The 27,666-nt window shown below is 46.3% G+C and overlaps 1 protein-coding gene across 1 annotated transcript in view; it reads left to right on the forward strand.

The window, feature by feature from the left end:
• PLXNA4 (plexin A4) overlaps window positions 1-26,958 on the forward strand; it is a 390,481-nt gene extending 363,523 nt beyond the window's left edge. Inside the window, exons 25-31 of the mRNA XM_086886383.1 lie at window positions 2,302-2,405; window positions 4,781-4,880; window positions 6,543-6,733; window positions 9,422-9,591; window positions 12,515-12,727; window positions 23,435-23,585; window positions 24,305-26,958. Coding sequence (XP_086742509.1) covers window positions 2,302-2,405; window positions 4,781-4,880; window positions 6,543-6,733; window positions 9,422-9,591; window positions 12,515-12,727; window positions 23,435-23,585; window positions 24,305-24,400 — 1,025 coding nt within the window. The 3' untranslated portion in view covers window positions 24,401-26,958. The remainder of the gene's footprint in view (window positions 1-2,301; window positions 2,406-4,780; window positions 4,881-6,542; window positions 6,734-9,421; window positions 9,592-12,514; window positions 12,728-23,434; window positions 23,586-24,304) is intronic.
• The last annotated feature ends 708 nt before the right edge of the window (window positions 26,959-27,666 follow it).

Raw genomic sequence — 27,666 nt, forward strand, 5'->3', positions numbered from 1 at the left:
AGTAGATGAAGGGCAGTTCAGGATCAGTGCTCAGCCAACACAACCTTTGCTCAACCTGAGTATCTCCAGCCAAAGTAACACCCAGCAATAAACACAGTTGCTGACCTCTTCCTGCTAATTTAAATGAATAATAAAGGCAAGTGCAGCTTTCCCACTGCATTTTAATTATGTGATAAGAAAAGTGCTGAAACCAAAAGAAATTTGCAATGGTCCTTGCATTTTTATATTAGGAAAAACAAGCAAGGGTGGCAGGTGATGCCTCCATATCCAAGAGTTCATTTCAATTAAGTCCTGCAAATGAATGGACTTTTTGCTGCTGCTCTGGCTAAGCTGTATTTGGTTGGGTCACTGTGACTGAAATGTGACAACCAAGAGGAGAGCTTTGAATGGTCCAGGTTGCCCATGATGAAGGCACAGCTTTCCCTGAGGGGGAATTTCTCTCCTTTTGGCCATGTTTATGTTCTCCTTGCTTTAGGCAAGTCTGAGTCCTTTGTTGGGAAAGCTGTGGCAACCCTCTTCAAGACTCCACGATCCTGGAAGTCTTTTCAAATCTTGACGATTCTGTCATTTTATGGAGTGTTCCTCAAGGTTTGAGCAAAACCTGGCACCTGGGAAGCAAGGGGCTGCTCCAGTGCTGCAGGAATCCATCATTCCAGGGTGGAGGCTGGAGAAGTGGCAGGAGCAGGAGCCCTTCTGCCCACAGGCAGCTGCTGAAGGCTTGTAAAATTTACATCTTCCACGGAGCAGAGGTTGGAGCTGTCCCTGGCTTTTCCTCGCCCTTGTGCCTCTGCTATTGTTGCCTAATATCAAAAGAGAAAAACTCCTGCAGGTGTTGAAATAGTAAAATTAAAATATTATAAATTAATAGTAAAATTAGTTTTTTCGAAGCTTCCAGGTGTCCCAGTGGTCATGGGTACACCCATGGCTATTGCCTTTCTACAAGTTTTATAACTTTATATAAGTTTTTATAGGTTTAACATATCTAACAAACATTGTCCAATTAGAAGAGCAGCTGGTTAGGTAAATTACCCCTGGGTACTGCCCCACTGGAGTTGGTTCAGGGCTTCTTTGACCCATTTCTTGTTGTGTCTTCTCAGATTCTGACTGGAAAACAAGATGTTTTCCTTGTAAGTCCTCTTCCTGAAAATAAGACTAAACAGTATTTCAGGAATGTGTTAGAAGCTTAGATTATAATTTTAAAATCTAAGAGGAAGGGCAGGAAAACTCCTAGGAGCTACATAACTGTGGAACAGTAGTCAACAGAGCTACGAACATATGAAAAATATATAAAAATCAAAAACCTGTGGACATTGCTATGCCTGTACCTAAGGGCTTCCTGCTGCCCATCGGTGGATTTGAGATGCAAGAAGCATTTTGGGAGTATTGATGGGCACGAACTGAGCACAGCACAGGTTCTGTGCCCAAGCAGACACTGCTGGGCCCAGGGGAGCCCTCTCTGGGCTGGGTCCTGACAGGGACACGGATCTCAGGCACTGTGAAGGCTCTGTCTGTGCTGCCAGAGGAGAGGGGACCAGGATTTCTCTCCCTGGAACAAGTGGCATTTTCTCCTGTCCTATGGGGATGACAAACACAGGCAAGGACAGGCTGTTTTTGGGACCGGCCATGTTGGAGCAGGAGGAGAGCTGTGACTAAATTAAAATTAAGCACTGTGAATAACCAGGGTGTTGAGGTGATGAGTGATGTGCCCACACAGGTGTGTCCACGTGGATTCTGGGCACAGGGAATGCAGGGCTCTGTCCCTGCCATGCTGTTTGGTTTTTGTTTTTATTTCCTATGTGCCCTGTATTCTTCACAGAAATATTGGTAGCTCTGTAGCCTATTGTATTAATGGCTAGTTTTCCCAGTAATTTTCCATGGCCTTTCCCTAGGCAGAAAGACAAAACAAATTCCAGAGCCCCAGGAGATGCAGAGCCCCATTTTGGTTATTGCTGGGAGCCAAGGTTGAGAACAACTCTTTGAGACACATTCTCATGGACAAAGTACAGTTAGGGCTGAGGGGGACTCCAGGGAAGGAGTCTGGCCTGAAGGAAATTTCATCACCACTTGTCCTCCTAACTGGTGCTTTTTATCGATTTTTTAGGAATTTTATCAATTCCTAAAACCTATAAAAACCTGCTCTCCGCTGGGAAAGGTGGGTTTTTGTGGACATCTTTCCACAGCTGCCCCTGAAGGCCTTCAAATAAAGATCCTCTCTTCTATCACCTCCTTACTGAAATTATTTTAATTTCCAGGCTGGGGAAAAGGCGACACCTGTGTCATTTGTCCCTGTTCTCCTTGCAGAGTGGCGGCAGGCAAGCGGGGCCAGGATGATCCTTCAGGATGAGGACATCACCACCAAGATAGAGAACGACTGGAAGAGACTCAACACGCTGGCACACTACCAGGTATCTGTGGGAGAGGGTGGGTAGGAGTTAGATCTTCCTCCTGACAAAATGAACAGCAAAATGTTATTCTCTTGCCCAGGGCGGGTGGTGGAGCCAGCACTCCTGGAAGTGTTCAAAAACTTGTAGATGTGGCACTTGGGGACGTGGGTTAGTGACTTTGGCAGTGTTAGGTGAACAGTTTGGCTTGATGATCTTAAAGATTTTTTTCCAACCTTAATAATTCTGTGATTTTTATTATCCTAAGATGCAGAGGTAAAGAGTGGTTGAGTGGGCAATAACTGGGCAGAACCTCCATGTTGAGCACATCCCTCCTGTCCTTGTCCCAGTTATCCTGAACAACTCTAGAGAGGAAGCCAAGGGTAGGAAAAAAGTCTTTGTCTCTCAAGGGACACCCCTGGTGAGTGGAGGTGGTGAAAAGGAGATGAGGACAACACAAACTAACATTTCTCACGTAGACAAACAAATCCAAGGCCTTCCATGCCCCTTTTTCCTATGTATCCATGGTCTTTTAATGCAAGTAGAGTTCAGAAGGATGGAAGAGAGAAAAATGGAAAGAGGGAGGCTTAGTGACTGGAAAAGGGAAGTGGAAAACAGCATGGCTGGAGAGCAGTGGTGTTGTTATTACAAGAAACTCTTCTTTTTGATCCTTAACCCGGTCCAGGTAACCTGTTCTACCTCCCTTCATCCCTGCATGACTTGGAAATCCACAAGAGAGAGTTAGAGAAGTCTGAAAATGTCTTACACAAGCAGCAGATTTAACGAAAAAAAACAGAGTTTTGGTCAAAGTCTTTTCCCTTGGAAAAAAACACCAAAAAAAGAGACCTCATTAAGTTTAATCCGATGCTGACGATTTTGTCATTTCCTCCATCACACCTCAGCAGCCTCTGTTTCATAACAAGATTATTTTCTCTTGTCACTTAAGATCTGAGCTGAGGAGGCAGCAAGCAGTAATTTGAAAAGGAAACAAAACTTTTACTTTCAGATTGACTGAAGCATTGCTGGCTGATTTTGAGTTTTTGTTTTTTTTTCCAGACAGAGCAAGTTTCCTGCTTTATTTCATCACCACCAGGCATAATTTTCCTCCCTCTGTGCTTTTTCCATTTTCCTTTGCTTCAGGCAATGAGCTCCCAGCTGTATGATGAGCTGGGCCAGGTCCTCAGGAAACATCATTTTCCTGGCTGTCCTGAAGGCTGACATGGAGCATGCTGGGACAGACACTGAGATTGCCTTTGCCTCAGTTTCCCCATCTGTGGTGTGGGGCTAAAACTACAAAGAGCCAATAATTGCCTTCCGTGATAGCTGAGGGGCTATTTAATTAGCCTCTGCAGTGCTTTGAAGATGAAAAACTCCATGCAAGTGCTAATTATTATTATTATTATGACACAGACAAGAGTTAGATGTCGTTAGAAGGGATTTTTTTTACCCATCTCCTCTTTATGATGTCTTATTTATCACAGATGTTCCTGATATGGCTCTTTTGAGCCATGGGCTTGTTAGCATTTCTGATATGGGACCCACATGATTGGCATTGTTGTAGAAATGGAAAGTCTGGCTCCTTTAAAAAAGTCCTGTGATCCCTCAAAACATTGTCCCACAACATCCTGGACATCAGCCACTCCAAACGTGCTGCTTTTCCACATCTGAGACCCTCTGACACCCCAGAGAGAAAGAAGTTGTGGCAATCCCTCCAGTCCAGAAGTGCATTTGTCACATGGAAGGGTGAGAGGTTGACAGGATCATAGTGAAAAACGTAGACAGGAATTTTTGACCCAGACACCTGGATATCACCTGCAATCCAGGAGGAAGGAAAGGAACGTTTCACATCGCTTTTATCATCCTAATGGGACAGCCAAGCCTGTTTGAAGCAGCTCAGATGATTTTATTATTCTCATGCTCCTGCTCTGCCTAGGAGCTTCCTTGGGATGAACCTATTGTCAGATTTACTGAGGTTAATGCAAAAACCACCCCTGGAAGTGTTTAAAAGGCCTCTGGATGTGGCCCTTGGGGACATGGCTTAGTGGTGAACACAGTGGTGCTGAGTTAATGGTTGAACTCCATGATCTTAAAGGCCTTTTCCAACCTAAATGGCTCCGTGACTCACATTGTCATCACTGGGCTTTGAATCAGGGCCCAAATGGAGCAGAATCTGTTTGTCACCAATTGTCCCTTTGTCCAAGTGCAGGATTCTGGCTGTGTAACAGCAGATTTTGTCCCTTTTTATTACTAGACCAACTCAACGAAGAAAGAAATTGAAACTTTGAATTTGAAGCTCTGCCCTACCTACAGAGACAATGATTTGCAGCTCCTGCTGCCCTGGGTACAGTCCTCAGCCACTTTTCAGAAGTTTATTGACTGAGTCCTGTTTTTTCCTGCAGGTCCCAGATGGATCTGTGGTAGCTTTGGTATCCAAGCAAGTCACTGCCTACAACGCAGTCAACAACTCCACGGTGTCCCGGACATCAGCCAGCAAGTATGGTAAGGGTTTGTGTGCTGGGGTGGACTGGGAGAGCACTGGGAAGAGATCCCAAACGTCACAGTGGTCACCAGACTCTGAGCACCAGCATGGAGAATGACGGGCAGATGATTAGTTGGTGAAATGAGGCAGGAGGGGAGGATTTAGCCATCTAAAAACTCTGGCATCTTGTTCAGACTGTTGATCCAAGTGGTTGGGGTGCTCCTGGGAAGTTCCCCTCCCTCATTAATGAAAGGAGGAGTGTGTATAATTAACTGCCCCACTCTTAGATCACCAAATGTCACTCTTAGGGTTTGAGGTCTTTATCAGCAGATCTCAGAGCAGTTGTTCTCGCTGTCCCCATGAGACAGCTGTGAAAGGGACACCAGGTGGGACCTCCTGAGTGTCACCCAGCCCCTCCCACCCCTTGCTCCCCTGCACTAGAACTGCATCCAGCCTGTGTCTCACTAAGGTGCTGCTGGACAGCAAAGCAAAACATCCCTAATACACAACCAGAGTGCTGCAAACCCCGCTCCAACCTGAATGCTGCTGTTATATCACTTTATTCATATTTGTAACTGATGAAAGCATCTCCAGTCCTTCTTACCCCCTTTATCCTAAGGGAAAATGCAGTTTCTCAATGTCCAGAGGTGCCCCCTTCCACTTTCTCCAAGGACATAAACGATCCATGAGGCCTTATTAATATTCATCCTCTTTGCCTTGTTGTTGCAATTACTGAAAGACACAGTGACCTTTGGAAAGGAAGACTTGAGGGGGGTTAATTTCTGTTGAATTTCTTTAATTCTTTTGCCATTTGATTTTTCAGGAGGAGGGAATAGGGAAGGAGGCAGGGGGAGGAGATGATCTGGTGGGTCAAAAAGTGATTGTTAATTGCAATTAAGAAAACAGCATCCAGAGAGAAAAAGGATATTCCATCTGATAATTAATATGTAGAGATTGGTAATGCATAAATGAGGCTGATTCAGATCTTGCTGCAGAAAGGTGCAACACTTCTGATAATTATGGTTGGAAAAGGCAACATTGCTAGAAGGTCAGGGAGAGGGGAATGCCTTGTACCATCACTCAGAGACAAAGAGAGGTAAAATTTGGAGGCTAAAAGTGTTCTTGGAGAGGAAATTTGTGATGTCCACCTGGGGTTTGGGGTGATTTCTGTCAAAACAAGATTTTGGAGCAGGGAGTGAGGAGGATGGCTGGGCAGGAATTGTTTGGGTTTTTTGATGCTAAGGAGAGGCAGCTCCTTCTAAATCTGGGGATGAGGAGCTAAAGAACAGATCATATTAGAGACACCAATATTTTTATGCCAAGCAACATGGCATGGCATGGATAAAAATATGGGAAAGCCAGTCACATTAGGAACTGGTGCTACCCCCTGAACCAGTCCTGGGAAGTGTCTGACACTGACAGTGCCACTCGCCAGGGAAAATGATAAGGGGTAAAGATTAAAGATTAAAACTGGAAATCAGTGTTTGAACCTGACTTAATTTAATGGTGTAGACACTGACATCACACCTGGCTTGGTGACATCGCTTGTCTTCGCTGAGCCAGTCACGCAGACAATGCTTTGAAAAATGCATTTGGTGGCACGTCACCAGCATAATTCCTGAAAATCCCAATCCCAAGAGCTACTGAGACACGTGGAGACCCCTGGATCTGTGTCTCTGCAGAAAACATGATCCGCTACACGGGCAGCCCCGACAGCCTCCGCTCGCGCACCCCCATGATCACCCCCGACCTGGAGAGCGGCGTCAAGATGTGGCACCTGGTCAAGAACCATGAGCATGGAGACCAAAAAGAGGGTGATCGAGGCAGCAAGATGGTTTCTGAGATCTACCTGACCAGGTTACTGGCCACCAAGGTACGTGCTGGGGGCGGGGGGCAGGGGCTTTGAGAGTGCGGTGTGGAATTTCTTGCCAGCAAGAAATGAGAGGACACTCAAAGGATGCCAAGGTTGGGTAAAAAGAGAAGAACAGAAGGAAAATAGAGCAAGAGGAAAGTTCCAAGCACGTAGGGAAGGAGCCTGAGCTTTGAAAGCAGAGTCATGAAAGAGACACTGGAAAAGCAGCAAGAAGTAACAATCCAGGACCATGAGATTGGTGGAAAAAGCACAGCAGGAGGTGCTGGAGTTGTCCATTATACTGGTTTGTAATTTGTACCAAAGTTGAGCAAGTGAAGAGCCAGGGCAGGTGCTCAGAGCAGGTTCCAAAGATGTGTCAAGCCTCACAGTCTGAAATGGCTCCTATACCACCAAATCCTGGGTTTTGTGGTACAAATCCTTCTCCACATTTCCCCTGGGCTCTTGTGGTGATGACATGGAAAGGGTTACATTGACCTTACAGTGAGACATGAAAACTCAGCATGCACAGAGAGAAAATACAGATTAAATCAAGTGGGGGCAGAGCAGGGACATCCTGACCTGAGTCTCCAAACACATCAATAACTTAGACTTTTTTCACTTTTTGTCAGGGTATTAATAGACACAAGCACAATTCCATGTGCTCACGCAAATGCTGCTCGAGTTTGCCCATCAGACACATTTCCATCACTCGTTTAAGTCCTAATTTCCAGATTTACCTGCTCTTTTATTGCTCAGCTCATTTTGCCTCTGATGTCTGGCTCTTCCTGCAGCCTCACTGAGCTGCAGAGGGATTTGGAGGAAAGGCACCTTTGTCTTTAGCCCCTGGTCCATGCCCCATTCCCTGGCATCAGGAGGCTTTTATGGATCACACAACGTGTGAAAAATGTTGAAAAAGGAAAGTGTTTCTCCCCAGGGCTCAGGCCCCAGCTGGTGTAGACCAGCAAGCTTTGGGCTGGTGCTGATTTATGACGTCTGGGGATTCGGCCCCTATGCCACCACTGTTCTGGGTCACAAACTCACTTGGGTTGTTCTTTTTGTTGGTTTATGGTTGCTTTTTTTTTGTTTTTTGTGATAGTTTTTGTTGAGATGACAGAAAAGCAGCTGCAAAACCTGCACAGCAACAGAAAGAGTAGGAAGGTTGGGGTTTTATTGTTTCCCCTCTTGGGCTGAGCAATTTTCTTTTCTCATTGTGACCGTTTGAGGGAGGGAAAGAGAGAGAACAGTTGCTGTAATACAATCCCCAGGAATATTTTGTTAAACTGACAATGATTTTTATTCTAGTAAATCCCTGACCTCTGATACCTAAGAGCCTCTTCCCTAAAAGCCTCCGAGGTTTTTGTGGCGTTTGTGAGGGTGAGCATGTAGAGAACTAATTCCCTCCAGGAACTGAACCTGAGGGCAGCTCTTCCATGTCAGACCAAGAGGATTTCCCCTCTGGAGCCCTTTCTGAGTCAGACATGTGCTGCAGGGCTTTGTTCACCCCTCAGGAGCTCACACAAGAAAAAGGTGCCTCTGTTTGTTTCCCGAAGAATAAATCAAGTGGTGAATGATCCAGAGACACCAGATTTCTAATTAAGTGTTTGTTAGCTCTAGGTAAACTTGAGCCACTCTGGTGGAACCTGGAGCTTTATTTCTAGAAAGGAGACATTTCTTCCCTAGGTCTTTGAAGAAAGGGCAGAGTTTTATCTTGGAGGAAAGGAAATTTTTCATATCAGGGAATGTTTTTGCTGGAGATTCAATTGATTTTTGGTTATTTTAGCAGCTGTGTGGTTTGTCTACACATAAATGCCTGTGAAGCTCTGGTGACAGAGAAAACGTGACCTGCCTGGTCCCAACCCAAACCCAGCCTAGAACTCCTCAGCTGTCCCCTTCTCCAAGCCTGGTCACCCAGCTCCTCTCCTTCCTGCTAAAAGTCAACTCTCCTCACAAAGGTGACTCTCCAAGCCCTGGATCTGGGATTCTCCTGCCAGTGGGGAATAAAAGATGAGAAGGCCTCTTGGGAATGAAGTTTGTGTTAATTAGGACACTGGTCACACATTAACCACCCACTCTCTAGGTTCTCTTGTCCTTTTTGTCTCCATGACACCTTCTGCTGTGCTCTACATCCAGCTGACTTCTCTTCCCAGCTTAAAAGGTGGCTCTGGGTAGAAGCCAGCCTGGAAAATGGCTGGGTTTTGTCTCATGGATGCACTAAAGCATTGAGGATGGGATGCAGAGAGAGGAATCTGTGTGGAAAAGAGGTGTAATGGTTCTTGTGATGATAAATATTCCTGCTTAACCAACTCCTTTTCCTTTTCCTTTTCCTTTTCCTTTTCCTTTTTCCTTTCCTTTCCTTTCCTTTCCTTTCCTTTCCTTTCCTTTCCTTTCCTTTCCTTTCCTTTCCTTTCCTTTCCTTTCCTTTCCTTTCCTTTCCTTTCCTTTCCTTTCCTTTCCTTTCCTTTCCTTTCCTTTCCTTTCCTTTCCTTTCCTTTCCTTTCCTTTCCTTTCCTTTCCTTTCCTTTCCTTTCCTTTCCTTTCCTTTCCTTCATTTTCATTTTCCTTTTCCTTTTCCTTTTCCTTTTCCTTTTCCTTTTCCTTTTCCTTTTCCTTTTCCTTTTCCTTTTCCTTTTCCTTTTCCTTTTCCTTTTCCTTTTCCTTTTCCTTTCCTTTTCCTTTTCCTTTTCCTTCCCTTCCCTTTCCCCCCACCAGGGCACTCTCCAGAAATTCGTGGACGATCTCTTTGAGACCATTTTCAGCACCGCTCACCGTGGCAGTGCCCTGCCCCTGGCCATCAAGTACATGTTTGATTTCCTGGATGAGCAGGCAGACAAGCACAACATCCACGACCCCCACGTGAGGCATACCTGGAAGAGCAACTGGTGAGTGGAGACAACCCAGCAGCAGCTTCTGGGCTGGAATGAGAGCAGAGGGAAGTGTCTTTGGGATCTGGCTGCTGGGGGAGCTGAGGAGCCTGGTGTGAGGCTCAAAGGATGAGGCTCCATCTTGCCAAGTCAATGGAGAAGTCAGAAAATCCCAAAATTCAAAGGATTTTGTCAGGGATGGAGCGCTTTTGCTGAACAGGTGCCAGTTTGCCCAGTATTGCATGGAAATGGCAGGATTTGTGAAGGATTTGATGAGGAAAAATGAAGTTTTTAATTGCTGCAGTGCCCAGGATCACACAGAAATATCTAGGGAGCCATGGGAGAGTATTCAACACCACTGGCTTCATCTGCTCTGGGTGTTTCAATTCCCAGCTCTATTTATTTGCCCACACAGAGGTGCCTCATGCCAGCTGAGAATTTTAAGGTATCCAAGACATCCTCAGAGGATGTGAAGCACCCACAAGAGACTTATCCCCTCCTGGGTGGCAGCTGGAGGCCAGGAGAGCATCTCCAATGGTAAAAAACATTTAAAGGTTCTGGAGCTGGATGTGAGTCTTCTCTGGAGTGAGTAACAAAGGGTGACATCAGTGACAAAGAGTGACATCAGTGCCAAAGTGCGACATCAGCCCCAGCTCCAGCTGCCAGCTCCTCCTCATCCCTGCAATGGGACAGTGGGAAAAGCTGGGATCTGTGGAGAAAAGCCTCCTCTCTGCCGAGTCTCCCCGTTGGAAAGAGCTCCCTGGGGAATGGCTCCCTCCCCTTCTCCTGTGCAAACACAGGGACTATAAAAGGAGCAGCAGAGGAGAGCCATGGGGCTCCCAGCTCATGCATTTTTTTCCTTTTCCCAGCCCTGCTGTTGGCAGATCGTCACAGCGCCGGTGACATAAAAAAAGAAACCCCATGCACCAAAGAGGCTTTTAACTAATGAAACATTAGCATATTATTAACATTATCTGCGGCACTAATCTAAGGCTGATTGCAGCCACTCAGCCTAAATGAGCAGGAGGTTTATTTAAGGGGGGAGGGGGGAAGGCAGAGTGTGTGTGTGTGTGTGTTTGTGGGGAAAGGGGCAGTGTGAAGAAATCTGTACAATCAGATCAAATTAACTCAATGTCACATCACAGGGCTTCATTATTACCAGCCAGGGACATCATCCCAAATCCCCTCCTCACACCCAGGCACACTCTGCTCCTCACCATGGCTTTGTCTGTCATCCAAACACCTGCACAAGGACTTCTGCAAGGTTCACTCTTCCACCTCATCCCCTCCCAGTGATGATTCTCCATTCCCAGCCTAAATTCCCACAACTCCATCATGTCTCATTGCCATTTTTTATTTATTCTTCCTCAAGGCCCTGGCACAGACTGTCCAGAGAAGCTGTGGCTGCCCCATCCCTGGACTGTTCAAGGCCAGGTTGGAGCAACCTGGGATAGTTGGAGGTGTCCCAACATCAAGGGTGTAGAACTGGATGATCTTTAAGGTCTCTTCCCACCCAAAGCACTCTATAATTCTGTTTTTTCCAGCATTTCTTTCTTCTCCTGAACTTGGCCGACAGGATTCCCTATGTGGGGCTTTCCTTACATTTGCTCTGTGATTTTGTTGGCTCAGGAGAACACACAGAGGTTTAGGAAAACGCGGTGTCAACCCCTGTGTCAGGAAGGTTATTACCCAAAATCTATCAGGCTGGGAGATGAATTTTTTACAGTGTTGTGAACACAGTGAGCAAATGGGAGGAACTGGGGAGTTTATCCTGAGTTTCAGGAGAATTTACTAATCTGAAAGATGCTGAGAGTGAAGGTAAACTTCACAATCTGCGTGAGAGCGAGCCAGGAGCTGGGCTCTGTGCTCAGTGGCACATCCCAGCTCCTGGGCCACGATCACTGCAGTGCATTTGCCCTGACAGAAAGGCTTGAGGCAAAGGCTGGAGGTATCTCATACAAGGTACCTCGAGGCATCTCATACAAATGAGCTGCTTTTTGGAGAAAAAGGGGGGAAAGGGCTTTGGATTGCAACTGGAATAGCATTTCCTTGGTTAGGGCAGATATACTTTCATATCAAAGGCTGTGATACTTGTTTCCCAGTTCCTTTTTTTTTATTTTTTTATTTTTTCCTTGAGGCAACAGAGCTTTCCCTGTCATGTAGCAACTGCTTCCTGCTTGGGGCACTGGGATCATGTGCAGGCTTGGGCTGGAGCAGTGGAGAGTGACAGGACACGGTGTCCTAACACACAGGGTGTGCCATGAGCATTCCCAGTCTCCACCTGGCAGCTCTACCTACCTCTCTTCCCATGGGATTGCTGTCAGGATTAAAAGCCACGTCCTTCAATGACAAATGTATGGAATCACAGAATGGTCTGGGATGGAAGGGACCTTAAACTCATCCAGTGCCACCCCCTGCCATGGGCAGGGACAACTTCCACCATCCCAGGCTGCTCCAAGCCCTGTCCAAGCTGTTCTTGGACACTTCCAGGGATCCAGGGGCAGCCACAGCTTCTCTGGGCAGCCTGTTCCAATGTTTTATAACCCACACCATAATAATTTTTGTGACAGGTTCAATGCCTGTCTTCATCTGATGGAGGAACCACAACAGGGTGAACTTTCCATTTCATTTTATCACAGATTCAGAGTGTTTGTCATCACCTAAACTACACTCCCATTAATTTACAGGCACCTTCAACAAGCCTGTATTGACTTTATGACCCAAAAATCTGCCCTGTGAGGATACCAGGGATAAAAGGTGACATCCCTACCATCCCTAGACTTTTTAGGGGAGGAATTCATTGCACAGCAAAGTTTATCCCAGAATCTTCATATCCACACTGCGATCTCTGACTCCCAGCCGCCGTTTGCTGCTGAGATGTCACACAGCAAATCCTGTGAGCTGTGCACTGACTGTGTCCCCTCTCCCACCCCTCCTGCAGCCTCCCCTTGCGCTTCTGGGTTAACATGATCAAGAACCCACAGTTCGTCTTCGACATCCACAAAAACAGCATCACAGACGCCTGCCTGTCCGTGGTGGCTCAGACCTTCATGGACTCCTGCTCCACCTCAGAGCACCGGCTGGGCAAAGACTCCCCCTCCAACAAGCTCCTCTACGCCAAGGACATCCCCAGCTACAAGAACTGGGTGGAAAGGTGAGTTTTAGCTATGGAATGACACCGAGTGACACAACCAGGCCCTAATTTGTGGGTGGAGGTAGGAGGCAGCATCGCCGTTGCTTTTGGAAAATGCCCCTGGGGTTTTTTTGTCTTTGGCTTTTGCTAAGTGGAAATGTCCACCTTAACCTTTTATTCCCTCATGTCTTGCAGCAGAGATGGAAATTTGATTAATGGTGGGAGCTGAAGGTGTTTGCCATCTTTGTTTTGAGGAGAAACTCTTGGGAAGCAGCAGAGGGAGGAAGGAAGGGGAGGTGATGTGTGTGAGCCCTGGGAAGCATACGGGATTCTCACACAGGCCTGAGGTGGTTTGCTGCTCTCAGCACCATTGTGACAGTCCCCACACTGCCTGCATCCCAAGGGATTCATAATTATCCCCCAGCAACTTCCCTTGGAGGCTCTTCTGTGCTTTGAGTGAGATGCCACACCACTGACAGGCTGCTGACTGAAGCTCTGCGGGTATTTTCTGTCAGGTCAGAGGTCTTTCCAAGCATTTTGTCCTCACTTCCAAGACCTGTGTCTGCACTTCAATCTGCTGCACCAAGGGTCAGTGTCTGGCAAAGCTGCTCCACAGAGAATACAACCAAAACATCTATTCCTGCAGTCTGTTGGGGCTTCAGTTTCTGAAGGGTTTCCCCCAGGACAAACAAACAGCACATCCTGTTCTTCATCCAGCAGGAGCTGTGCTTTGCTTTCCAATATTCTGCGCTTGCCTGGCGTTATTGACAGGTTTGGGAGCTGCACAGATGGGGACTGGTTGCTGCTCTGTAAATACAAAGGCAGGTTTATCCTACAGATCATTCCTGTGCACTGCATCCAGCGTTCAGCAATGATTTTTCTGGATAACTTCCCAGGCATGGCCTAAAACTGATACCATGTCCTGCAGGTTGTACAAGGCCTCTGCTGCTGCAGACACCTCACACTGTGCTATAAACCCCTGTATTGCCATTGCTGGGGATGATTTTCTCTCATTTCGTGACAGGAGTGTGGCTGATCAAAGAGCTCTGTCCCCTGCTCGGCACGAGGCAGAGATTTTTCCAGCCATTCTCCCATTGGTCTGTGATTTGTCTGGACAATTATTTTTAGATGTGGTTAAACACTTCAGCAAATGTCGTTTCTAGGCAACCTGCAAGGCTCTTATGAGCTACCTTGCTTAATTATGACCTACTTTTGGTACCGTGTCCAAGTTTCTTAGTATGTATTGAGGCTGATTGCTGGATTGACCTGGATAACGGGAACCAAGTGTTGGAGGCTCCATTTAGAAATCAAGTTTGTACCAACAGTGACCTAAAGGTGCCATTCTCTAGTGATTTTAGCAACACTTGGTGTGGTTGGGTGGTTTGCATGGACAAATAATGTTTTCCATCTCAAACTGGTTGATTTTGTCCAGGGAGATGCTACATTTGAGTGACAAACTGAGGTATTTAAGTGGAAAATGGGATATTTCCTTGTGCAACAAACACCTTTTTTTTTTTTTTTTTTTCCCCTCTGTATAAACAAAAGGCTGCAGTTTCCAGTTTGTTTTTTTCCAGTATTGATTTCACTTTACAACTTTTTGGAGCTAAATCATGGTGCCCAGAGATCTTCAGCAATAGGTGCTGCATTTCCTTGGAAGTTTTCCCAAACAACTGGGTTTGCAAAAGAGGTACATAACACCTCCTGCTGCTTGTAAACAGCCCTGGATTCCTGTCCCCAGCATGTGCTGGGTTGTTATCTGCACTGATGTCTGACAACCTGAACTGAAGCCCAAGGGGAGACTGCAGGTTTTGGAATACAGTTAGAGCTTCTTCCCTGCTTTTATTTTTGTGTGTCAGTTCCACTGACTCAAGGCAGTGGCACCTGGATGCTGTGGGAGATGAAAGAAAAAACCTATCAGGGATGAATAAAATATAATTTGAGTTCTACCCCGAGCTAATGAATTTTTTCTCTCCGTACTGCGATTGTGCTTTGAGGGAGTTTATCCAGATCCAAAGGCTTCTGGTGCTGGTTGGAGCTATTTCTGTAGTCAGCATCAGCTGGAGATGGCATCCTTCAAGACCACTAGACTTCTTCAAAGAGTAAATCAGGAGATAAAAAGTCAGGGAGTTTAAGAAATGGTTGAGTAAATCAGAAGAACCTGAAATCAAATTAATTTATTTGATGAAGAGGAAACAATAAGAGGGTAATTAATCAGTGGTAATTTGTACCCAGCTTGAGTCCCTCTGGATTAAAACAGTCTGGATTTAGATGTCTGGGAATGGAGTTGAGCTGGGTTACTCCAAGCCATCCCTTTGAAACCTCTGGTTTCTTGGTGTGGAGCCTTTAGGACTCACAAACTCAGAGCATGAGAAGGAAGCAGGGATGAAAGGACTTCCCTCCAATCCTTCAAATATTTGTTTTCCACCTGGGAATGTGCATTGGGAGGGGAATAGTTACAGCCGCTGGCTTCACCAGTGGTCTACCTCCACAAGGTGGTCAACTGGAAATCTGATTCCAAAAGATTTCAACAGCAAGACTTTCAGAATCCTCACTGGTTTATTTGTTTGTTTGGCTCATGTTTAGCATAGAATTTTCTCTTTTTTTCTTCATATTTTCTGTTACTTGTTTGTGATGGGTCAAATGTTGCCTTCAGAATTTGGATGCATGACAATGACTAACTAAAAAATTTTAAGATTTACCAATTTTTGCAATTTCCTGGAGACTTAATGGAAAACTATATAAGAAACTGACATCTTCCATGACATTTTGAGAGGCTGGTTGTTTTAGTGCCCATTTCTATAATTATTCAAGATAATGGATTTGCTGACAACAGCAACAAAAAAATTATTGTGCATCACTTAAATTTAGTTGAAGATGTTCCCTGCTCATTGCAGGGGGGTTGGAATAGATGACCTCCAGATGTCCCTTCCAACCCAAACTATTCTGTGATTTTATGATAGTCCTTTTATAACATTATTGGAAGCAGAGGTGGATTCTGCCTACTGAAGAAATCCAGCTGAGAAATTCTGGCTTTTGGGGAAAAACAGGTTCAGTGTTAAAATGAGACACCCAGAGTTGGAAACGTGGCACAAAAGTGTCGTGGTGCAGCCACATCTTGGATTTCCTGCTGCAGAGCACGAGGCCTGATGAGGCAGCACAATTAACCCAGGAAATTGGGACAGGCTATTTGGCTTTTGTTGAAGCCACGAAGAGCCAGGCTGTAGTTCTAAAACAAAGTGGAGGCTTTTCAATTATCATTATATGAGTCTACTGAAAAAAAGAAGAAGAGGGAAAGAATGGCAACGGTGGAGCAGAATCTCATCTGACTTCAGTTAGTAAAACTCCATAGGCTCTGCTGAATTTACATTAGAGCAGCTTCAGATCTGCATCTTTTCAAGTTTACTTCAAATGTCCCCTTTGAGCCTGGAAATCTGGAGAACTTGGGAGCATTTGATGCAATCCCCAAGCAATACAAAGGGGAGCCTGTTCTAATTGGGACTGTCTCATTAGCATTCAACACCACACTGAAAAATGACAAAGGGCTGTGGCTGACCTTTCATTTCTCTCCATGCTGCCAAGCTTATGATAACACTTGTTTGAACTTCATTAACACCATTTAATTGCCTGCATCACAATCAATATGATGTTTCCCTACTGAAGCCTGGCACGGAAGCAGGGATGTGGGAGACTGAAAAGGGGCAGAGCACAAAAAGCAGAAGTCAAAGAGTTTTTCCATTTCACACTGGTGCCCAAAACACCTGCAGGGGTGCAAGGAGAGGATCTGGTGCTCTTTTTTTTTCCTCATCCCTGCAGGGACTTGGTCTCCTTTTGGCTGCTTATTGTGCGTTGAAAAAAAGACCCTCAAAGAAAACTTAAAGTCAATGGAGACATCACAAGTGTTCTTAACTTGAGAGTCATCCAATGAGGACCATTCAAAACAGGCTTGCCAGGTTCAGGATCAAAAGAAGCTTAAAGTGGTCTGGTATGTGGGATTCAGAATTATAACATTTGTGTTTTATTGTGTTAACCTGGGTGCAAATACTGCCCCACATAGCTGGTGCTACCCAGCTCCTGAGGCCATGGTCTCATCTACTTTATTTCTGTACAAGTACAGACACTTTTAGGATAAGGGGGAACAATTTTAAACTGAAAAACAGACATTTAGGTGAGATGCTTGGAAGACATTCTTTATTCAGAGGGTAGGAAGACCCTGGCACAGGGTGCCCTCAGAAGCTGTGGCTGCCCCTGGATCCCTGGAAGTGTCCCAGGCCAGGTTGGACAGGGCATTGGAGCGACCTGGGATAGTGGAAGGTGTCCCTGCCCATGGCAGGGATGGAACTGGATGATCTTTAAGATCCCTTTCCAACCCAAAACATTTCTGATTTGATGATTCATGAAGCAACTGTGATTTGCATCCCATTAGCCTTTAGATGTCGAGGTCTAGATCTTGTTAGGAAGAGCTTTGAGAGCGTGTTTGGAGTACACAAAACAGCCTGTATCCTTTTGGGATTTCACCTACCCAGTGTGTCAGGGGTTTCAGGGCTCTCCAGTCACTAGGAAATCTCTACCTGTGATGCCTTTTGGCTATTTTGCAGCTAACTTTAGAAAAAGGAAAACTGGACCAGTTTAATACAATAAAAAGCTTCATGTACCCTAACATTGTGAGTTATTGAGGTTTTAAGGAGAAACTCTCAGGGCTTTTAAAAAGAACATCACATGACAGGTGTAAATCCTGGCTCTACTTTAAAAAACGCGTTTTCTGTGCCCCCTCTCTCTCTGCTGGAAAGAAGACTCAAGAAGTAGCATACCAAAGGTCAAGGCAGGGGGTGCTGTCAGTGGAGATAATAAAAAACAGTGCTGGAAAGGGGCCTCGGGAGGTCAACCCGACCATCTCCTGCCTCAGGGCAGGATCAGCTCTGTCTAAAGCCTTCCTGACAGATGCTTGTCTACCCCATTCTTAAAGGCCTCCAACAACAGAGCCTCTGCTGTCCTCAGGCAATTCATTCCCGTGCTTCCCTGTCCTTCCCATCAGTGTTTTCCCTGCTGGGCAGCCAAAATCTCCCTGGCTGTAATTAAAACTCAGTCATCCCCATGAGCAGGGGGTGCTGCTCATTCCCTGCCTCTCTGGGGCAGCTTTTGGCGTATCTGAAGACTGCTCACTTGTCTTTCTTCACTTTTCATCTCAAAAAAAAAAAATAATAAAAAATCCCAATGTTTTCTCATCACGGTAAAAAGCTGTTCTTACACAGGGCAGCTTTCAGCTGGCAAGATGAAAATGTGTCCATGTGTTGAGGGTGCAGCCCCACACATCCTCTGCTCTGAGGTGATCTCCTCTCCCAGAGGAGCTACCTGTGCACCTGTTCACCCTTCAGCCACTGAGCCAGTGCTGCCCATCAACCCTGCACTGTTTATTCTGAGGGCAGAAGCAGCAGGAAAAGCCACAAACAGGCAAAATAAAAGTGTTGCCATTTCTAGGGCTTGCACACACGGAATTGTTCCCTTTGACAGCTTGGGCTGGAAGAGACCTTGAAGCTCATCTCATTCCACCCTCTGCCATGGCAGGGACACCTCCCACCATCCCAGGCTGCTCCAAGCCCTGTCCAGCCTGGCCTTGGACACTTCCAGGGATGCAGGGGCATCCCTGATTTCCCTGGGCAATCTATTCCAGCGCTTCCCAGGAAACTCAGACTGCCATTCTGTGTCAGTGCAAGGACTCACAGCATGTCCTTGCACTGCTTCACTGCATCCCAGAAAAGAGCTGGTTGTTCCCAAGCTTTCCACCAGCTCTTCCCTGCTGGAACAGTCCCCCAGATCCCTTTCACACACCTCTCCCTCCTCCAGTGGTCTGGATACAGCCGGCTATTGCATAACCCTAATTATGTTATTGCAGTAATTGCGTCTGCCGTCTGCAGCACATGGATTCGTTACAAGCTTTTCATATGCTAAAATGATTATTAATGAGTGCAGTCCCATCCCAGCGACAAACAACAGCCATGACAAAAAGATCTTTTGGAAGGCAATTAGCTCCATGCTAAGCTGCCTAAACCATGGGCTGTGCTGGGAAATTTCGGGCTGGGGAGGAAGCACTGCTAACGTGGTTTTTCTCTTCTCTTTTGATGAGTTAATGAGCGGCAGCAGGCACAGTCATTCTTGTGAAACAGCTCTGCTAAGGAGCCTTTCCCCATCTACCGAGGGAAAGAACATTTATCCCTGGATAAACAGAGGACAGAATGTATTCCCAGGTCACGGTGATGTATGCCCAGGTCACTGTTGTGTCGCTTTCCTCGGGAAAACAAAATGAAACAAAACAAAATGAAACCAAGCCAGGGAAAGATGAGGTTGGAGGAAACAAGAATAATTATTTTTTCAGTATAAGAGTGCCACCTGTGTCCTGGTACATCCCAGATCCTTCTCCACTCAGCAGTAGCTATGGGTGGTCTCCAGGGCTCTCCCTCCAGTTCAAGGCTTGGATGCATTGCTGTGCTCGTGATACCTGTGAGGACACATCCCATGGCCTAGTCATCCTCACATCTGAGCTGGAGTGCTGGAACGATGACTTTACCCAAATTCCTCATTATTTTAACTGCTTATGAAGTCTGATGAACAAATTTCCTGTCGTCACTTCAGAGGATGGAGAGCCTTGAGGTGAGAATGGAGGCTGCTCCTGTGAATATGGGGAAACTCAGACACATTAGGCTGGATCTTTTTGATATTCATCTAAGGATCTTCTGGAATCATCTGGGGAGGGATCCACTGGAGATGAGCAAAGCTGGAGTACAGAAGTAGCAGCAAATCTGCTCAGGATTCTCACTCTTGAGCTTTAGGAGGCAGGTTAAGCTAAATTTGCTGCTTTGCTTTGCTACCTTGTCTCATTCAGAGGGAATCTGGCCCAGTTTTGTGTTCTCAGCCTCTTGCTGGCTGTGGAAGTGTGAATCAATGACCTGTCCCTGTCCCAGGTGAGACCTGGTGGCCCTCCACAGGTGCCAGAGCACCCCTGGCACTGCCTCCCAGCTCTGGTGTGGGAGCTGTCAGCTGCAGGGGTGACAGGAGCAGCACAGGCAGCCTTGCAAAAATTCCAGCAGAGGAAATGGAAAGGGTCTCTGGGGTTTGGTGACAGCTTCTCAGTGGTTTTTGCATTAGGGGTATGCAAATGGCAGAGAGGCTCTAAATACCTCTGAGGATCTGGGCTGGAATGGAAGGCAAATAAAGACTCAGCAGGGATGTTGTCATCTTGCTGCTAGGATGCTTTAATACACACATTCATCATTTCTTTAGAGAGCAGTGATGGCTTCATTAGAAACTCTTCTGCATAAATAAGTCACTGGGCCATGGCAGAATTTGGATGGAAGGATATTATGTCTTCTCACTCATCTAGATTGGGGTATTGGAACATTTGTTTCCCCTTCTTTTTTATTTTATTCTTTTATTTTTCTTTTATTTTTGCCACAAAATGCCTTGGTTTAGTGGGAAATGACTGTTTAGGTGTGTGATGCCAGGGAATTGAGTCTGCAGGAGACCAGGATACTTTGGTGGGTGATGGCCCGTGGCCCCAGAACACTGAGATCACATCCTGGGAGTCTGTCATGGCCAGAGCCCTGAAACTCTGATTCTTGAAACTCAGATCTGTGCATCCCATCCTGGGCTCCAGGGAACATTTCCTGCTGCTTTTCCTTGCTTGGATGAGTCATGGGAGTGTTGTGCTGCTGGGGAATGATCTCTGCAGGGCTGGAAAGGGATGGGGAGCTTTCAAACCCCTGTGAGTCACAAACTCAAGAGTCTGTTGCTACCAGGTGGAAAGGAAGCAGGACAAACTTGGAGAAGGAGTTGCTAAGTGTGTCTGTGCTCCAGTTTTTGGGAGCACCCTGTCCCTACACCCACTATCCTGCCACCACTTGGTGACAGCTCAACCAGAGAGGAAAAGGAGAATTTTAACTGCTTGTCAGAGCCAGATTGGCACCTCTGATTTCCTCCGCCGACCCCATTTATATTTTGCTGTGATGAGCCCCCTTCTCTTCTCATTTCACCCATCTGGAGGGTGCCTATCCCACATTCATGAGGAGCTGCTCTCTTTTCAGGCACCATAAATCAATGTGTTTCCTTGCTTTGCAGCCTGTTTTTCACAATTATGTGAAATGTACACATGGATTCTTTTTTTTCCAGTGCCAAGGCACACCTTGCTTTTTGACCATAAGATTCCTTGTTTTCTCAGCCATGTTATGGATGCCACCAATTCCTGATGCAGCACAGATCCCTTGTGCAGCACAGATCTGATCTTCTCCAGCAGGTGATGCCAAGACCTGTTTTTTTTTTTTTCTGGGAGTAGCAAAGGTCTAAGAAATATTTATTCTTCCTGCTCAGCATCTTCTCCTGGGGGCATTTCTGCAGGACAGGGCCTCCTGGGATTTCCAGATGCTCACTTTACTCACAGACAACTGTCCAGGTCCACTCAGGGATGGAGGGTCAGGCAGAGCGTAAAGAAAAACAAACCCATACCACTTTTCACTGGAGCACTAAGAATGAGAAACAGTTAGACCATGGTGAGACAGGAAGTTTAGAGAGTTTAAGATTTAATTAATTAAGTAAATAGTTAACCTGAAAATATATATTTGCCTTTTAGAATGTATTAAACTCAACAGAAATCAGATACTGTCTGTAACCTTTTACCATCCCCATGTAAACCTCTGCAGTGCTCTCAAGAACGTGAGCTTCTTGTCCTCTTGTATGATAAGAAGAAATAATGTAAATATAAAAGGCAAAAAATTCAGAAGACCTAAATAAGTGGGGCCCTCAGACCCCTAAACTGGATAGATAGAAGTAATTCAGTAGTTTAGACAGTTACCAAAGAATGACAGAGCATATGCAAAACAAAAAAGTGAAAAGTTTAATGCAAAAAGGTTTGAGCCTTCATCCTCTAACCACCACCCTGCAACCACCAGAGTAAACTGCACCTGCCCAGAAGAGCACAGAACTGATTAACATATGAGGCAAAAATAAGCAGAACCAAAAAATAAATATGCATAAAATAATTTGTGCAATCCTATACATATATAATGCTTTAAAATATAAATAAAAAATGTGAGCCCAGTAATTTTTGAGCAGGTTTTCAAAAGAGCAATCCCCTGTGTGCCCGAGCCTGCCAATAAAGCACACCTACTCTAAAACCACTACAGTTTTAGGAGTCTTTCTGCAAATCAATGGGACTGAGTTAGACTAAGATTTCTGGCTGGTCCTAAGCCCAGAAGACAAAATGCCAGGACTCCAGGGAGAGAGATGTTTTTTGTGCCTGCTGGAAGTTGCAGTAAAATTAATGAGATTTGCACGAGTTTTTATGGTGAAACAGAGTTTTGCTTTGGAAAATGTCAGGCAAGAAGGATCTCTGTCTCCTATGGCTCCCTCTCTCATGAATTGCATCAACATGCCACCACCAAAACCAGGATATCAACAGAGAGTGACCCATTGCAGTAAATCAAGGTGGGATTGAAGGACACAAAACCAGTCTGAGCACAACTGGAGCCTCCTGGTGTGGAAGGGTTTCCCCCCATGCTCTTGCACTGCTCTGTCTTCCACAGGACACTCCAGCAGCCGTCCGTCCTGCTCTGTCACGGAGTATTTTCCCACTCATCCACCTCAAGGATCCTCATCACACAGCACTTCAGTGTCCAATTTCTCCACAGTGGCAAACAGCCTCCATCTCAGCAGGTGTCTCCACGCTGTTTACAGGACACCTGTCAGCTCTTTTGGCTCCCTGTCCCCTCTGCCTCCTAATTATAAAATTGTGGATTGCTGCAGCTATGGGCTTTTTTTTTTTTCTTCTTTTTTTTTTTTTTTTTTTTTCCTCGTGCACAAAATGTCAAATTGCAGAAATTAAAAATGTAAATGATGGTGTCTAATTAACCAGTTGACAGCAGAGCACAGCTGCGAGTGACAGTGACTGATTACCTTCTGCAAACCTTGTCCTCCAAGACCTGCCTTACCCAGGGGAGGAAGGACATCAAAAATAGCAACTTCCTTAAAGAGACATCACTCTGCAGATGATGCCTGCTGGGCAATGGTTCTGGGGGATCCAGATCCTATGGATAACCCCCCAGTTCTCCTGAGCTCCACGGGAATGCTGTTGACTCGTAGGAAAAGCAGGTTTTTCCCAGTCAGGCTGGACTTGAAGTCTGTTGCCACAAATATCAGTCCAGCTTAAAATATGGGGCAAAAAAGGAGATGCTGAGCAGGAGAGTTGTTGGGATAGACTGGATTGTGTGGAGAAGGTGGGTGATGTTAGCAATGATGTTAGCTGTAGTGGTGAGAATTGTGCAAGGAAAAATACAAATATTTGGGGTTTTTCTATGCATGGGAGTGAAATCCTGAGCTCTCAGTGGGCAGCGAGGTCTCTCTGGGAAGAGAAGAATGGCTGAAAACCCTTGGATGTCTGACAAAGTGATCCAGCTTCAATCCAGCTCCTATTGATGGCACAGGAAAGTTTACAGGATACTCCCCGGTGCTTCATTCTCAGATTGGGGTGAATGCAACACATTATGCTCAGGATTAGTGCTCAGGCATTTCCACTTTGGCTAGGTCGCCCTTCTTGCTGTAAAAGAAGAGCATGAGCAGGTATTTCACTGAGGAACCAGAAAAGCCCAACACTAAGTGTGATTTTTGGCTCCTTTTTGTTTGTGGATTTCACTTCTTGAGCTCCTGCTCCTCCCCTCAAGAAAGACCTGTGTTTGTGGCCCTCAGGTACTACTCAGACATCGGCAAGATGCCAGCAATCAGCGACCAGGACATGAACGCTTACCTGGCTGAGCAGTCCCGCATGCACATGAACGAGTTCAACACCATGAGCGCGCTCTCCGAGATCTACTCCTACGTGGGCAAGTACAGCGAGGAGGTGAGAGCCTGGGGGCACCTCTGGGGGGCCAGGGGACAGCCCACCCATGCCCAGGTGTGTCACTGATACCTGTGTGCATCCTGGCTGGGAGGGTGAAGGATTTAAGGAATGAGCAACAAGGCTTGGGGTTTGGAAAGGCGAGGTCTGGGATTTTGGGTCTCCTCAGAACTCCTTTCTGGATCCCTGTTATTTTTGTCTCTCTTGTTCAGTCAGGCTCAGCTGGATTTGAAGTAGTTGATGGTCAGATGTTAACTCACTGCAGAGGAGCATTAACTGAGCTTTACATCCAAAGTGGCCAAAAGTTGCTTAAGGACTGTGCCCAGTGTCATTCCAGATCACCTAAAACACCCCAAAATGGTCCAGCACAGACTTTAAGGTGTCCAGCATGGTTCTATGTATTGAAGGCCATGTGAAACCCCTTAGGGCATCTCAAGTGGCATGGCCAGGTGATGGATAAAGCTCATAAATAAATAACTGATCTCCAGGATAAGAATCCATTTCATTGGTTGTGATCCAGAGGTCTGCACTGAGTCAGATTAAATCCAAACTTTCTGCCTAGTTCCCTCCTGGCTGACTGACTTCCCTTGCGTGATCTAAGCTAAGGCTGGGACCTGCTTTAGAGAAAGCTAACCCTCCTCTGCTGCTCTAAGATGCTGGGCTCAGTCATTCTGGGGAAAGAAACAGAAATTCCTATCACTTCTTCCTCTCTCCTTTTCTAGATTCTCGGAGCCCTCGATCAAGACGACCAGGCTGGGAAACAGAAACTAGCCTACAAACTTGAACAAGTCATAACCCTCATGAGCATAGACAGCTGAGAACTGTCCTGCCAGGGACACCCTGGGAGGGATAAACCAAGTCGTGCCTCACTCAAGATCATCATCTTTACCAAGTGCAAGTTTTGATGGGCTGTAAGCAGAGTCACCCGAACAGCGCTCCTCTCTCTGTCTCTCTCTCTCCCCCTCTCTCTCTTTCTCTCTTTTCCTTCTCTTCCCAAATCTATGGACAAAGCGACAGAGCCCCGGGGTTCAAAGGAAAGACTGCAGAGGAATCTTGGCTCTGGGGTCATGAAGACATTCGGATGGAGCTCTCCTTTTCACAGCTTCCCCTCTGCCTTTTGCCCTAGAGAGAAACTATTGAACACACGCAAAAACCCCACCAACCCTCCCCCAGCATCACGTCCTCGCTCTGCAGAGGTGAAACTGGGAGGAAACTTCTGTCATGCTGCTTTAACTGCCCTCCAAGGGCTGTAGCCTCTGGAGCGGACATGGAAACGAACTCAGTATTACTCAAGTGTCCCCAAGGGGAAGGCAGCCTGCCTGCAGCACTCCTGGAGGGCAGAGCCAACCCAGCTCCTCTCCGGCAGAGCCGCTGCAGTTCTGTCTCTTGATAGTGACCCACTGGGAGAGGAGCCTCGAGGCTCCCTGAGAAATGCCACAGCTCCGTCCAGAACAGGACCGCTGTGGCTCATCCTGCCTGGGCAATCAGCTGCTCTCCTGGGGCAGGGAAAGGGTCAAGAGGGGACGAGGAGACCGGCGCTCCCCTGCCCACGTGTTTCATATGGTTCTTCTTATTTTTCCAAGAGCCGCGTGTCCCCCTCCGTCTTTCCCGTCGTGTCCTGTTGGTCGTAGCCCTGCAGCAAAGCGCTCTCTCTGCTCGGTGGCATCCATCCGTGGTGGTGGTTCTGCTCCTCCTGGCAGTGGACAGCACAGCATCATCCCCCTTGTTCCCACCTCGGCTTGGAAAGCAGGAGCCACAGGCCTCAGTTTGTTCCAGGCAAGGAGCTCAGCCTCAAAAGAAGAACCAGAAGGGTTTTTTAATTATTTTTTTTTTTAAGCTGTTCTTTCCATTTTGTTTCCTCGACTGGAACACAGCTGTTGTTTTCCCACAGTGGAATATCAGAGGGTTAGTGAAATGCTTGCTGTGAAGAGAGGTGGTGCACGGGGCTGATGGTAAAGCCTTCCTTCCAAGCCACTCCTATGAGGAAATGTCACCACACATTTTGGAAGGAAATCTTGGAGGAAATCCAAATGAAACACTGCAAAAAATTCTACCTAGATCCCCCCAGCCGAACTGCCTGTCTTCTGGAGGTCTCTGAACTGCTGTGAGCCCATCTGCCTTTTGGTGCCAACTCCTGTCCTTTCCTCTTCTCCATTTCTGGAACCAACAGGCCTTGCTGAAGGCACAATTGCTGCCTGGGAAGGATTTTATCTCTCTTTGCACTTCTTATCCCTTCAGGGATCACTGTTACCATGGGATAATTGTGGGGGATCACCCTCCCTGTCCCATCCTCTGCTCAGCTTCTCCAGAACATCTCAACTTGTTTCATGGCCAACCAAAGGGGAGTGAGCTCCTGCATCTCTTCTGCCTTCGGCTGTTCCATTCGCACGGCTGCCAGCCCAGATAACACCATGATTAGAGACTCCTGGGGAGTGGAGAACCTTCTTTGTACACCAGGGAGGCAAGAGCTGGGTCAGCATTCATCTCCCCAGACACGAGCAGAGCTCCCTGGCAGATGGAGGAGTGGCTGGAGAATCAGCCCACATCCACCTCACCCCATCCTCGAAGCCTCAGCCTGGATCTGCTTTGCAGCTGTAGGGAAGAAGGGGTGCAGGCAGGGCGTGTAAATTGATTACAGAACGAGTTGGTTTGGGTTTATTCCTGTCCCTTGCTATCAAATCAGAACCTCTTGGGAGTGACAGATCCTGAGCGTGTGTGAGGGGGGATTTGGTGCAAGCAGGAGTCAGTCAGCGGGAGGGTTTCCTTCAGCCAAGCAGATACACACGTAGGCGAGTCCAAAACCACTCAAAGAACAGCAGTCCAAAACTGGACGTGTCCGTGGGGAGAAAATCACCAAATTCACGTTGAAACAGCAAACTTAGGGACACGTCTTGGTTTTAAACCCCCAGACATTTCTCTCTTGATTACAATTCCGATTATTTCGTGCGTGTGCGTGTGCGTGTGTATCTGTGTGCGCGTGTGCGTTCCTTCCTTTTTTCTTTGGTTCTGCTTGCTTTCTGTTGGATTGCTGAGCTGATGGACTCATCATGCACCTTATGGACATCTCAGCAGTTTTAAGAGGCCTGCGCATTGGGGATGGTTTGGGTTTGGTTGGTTCTGCCATGGTTTTGTTGACCCATTTTAGTAACGTCGGCGCATGTTCCAGATCCATTGATTATGGCTGTGAAAGTGGGAAGTCCCACCAGAGCCAGTGGTAAGAAAATGACAACAAACAACACAAACACAGTATTTTTTATAAGTACTTAAATTTAAAAAAAAAATAAATAAAAAAAAAGGGAAAAATTAAAAAAAAAAAAAAAGGAAGAAACCAAAGGTTTTGACAAACAAAGTGCCACAAAAAGATAAATATGGACCCTATTGTCATGCCTTGTACTCACAGCTGGATGGTAGGAGTCTAAGGACAAAGAGCTGGCTTGGAGGGAAGTGGTTATGAGTGATGGGCGATCCTGCCTGGACATGCGCACATGAGAGGAAGAAGAAGCTGTTTAACAAAAAAAAAAAAAAAAAGTATCAAAATGAACTGGGTGTGATCCTGCACTGTTACTGAAGTCAGAGGAACACCACAGGGGAAATCTGAGACTCACCCTGTTTCTTTTTGATGTTTTCAGGGCTGTGTTTTTGGTTTGTTATGGTTGTTTTCCATGGTTGGTATTTTATTTCTTCTTGCTGGTACGGAGTTTTTCATCTGTATATTATATATATATATATTTTTCGAGAAAAACTTGAACACCTCAGAGACACTGAGAATGAAACACTTAGGGGAAATGGGAAGCACCAGGAGATTGGTGTCTTAACCCTTTCCAACTGCCCATTTAGGCATTTCTGCTTTCTCTCCACCCTCTTCTTTCCCCCATGCCCAGGATTTGAAAGAAAATCTGCGTTTTGCTTCTCTTTCATCTCCTCTTTATTTTTTTTGTCTTTCTGTTTCCTCTTTATTTTGGTGTTTGAGCTGGATTTGCTTTTTTGCTTGGAAAATGTGCCAGAATTGTGATGTAAATGCGTGGGCTTCCTCCCCTGTCCCCTTCAGTGCCCTTCCCATATCCAACCAGTGTCCCAGAATCCC

Source organism: Cyanistes caeruleus, chromosome 4 (assembly GCF_971803275.1).
Source record: "Cyanistes caeruleus chromosome 4, bCyaCae1.hap1.1, whole genome shotgun sequence".
Classification (NCBI taxonomy): Eukaryota; Metazoa; Chordata; class Aves; order Passeriformes; family Paridae; genus Cyanistes; species Cyanistes caeruleus.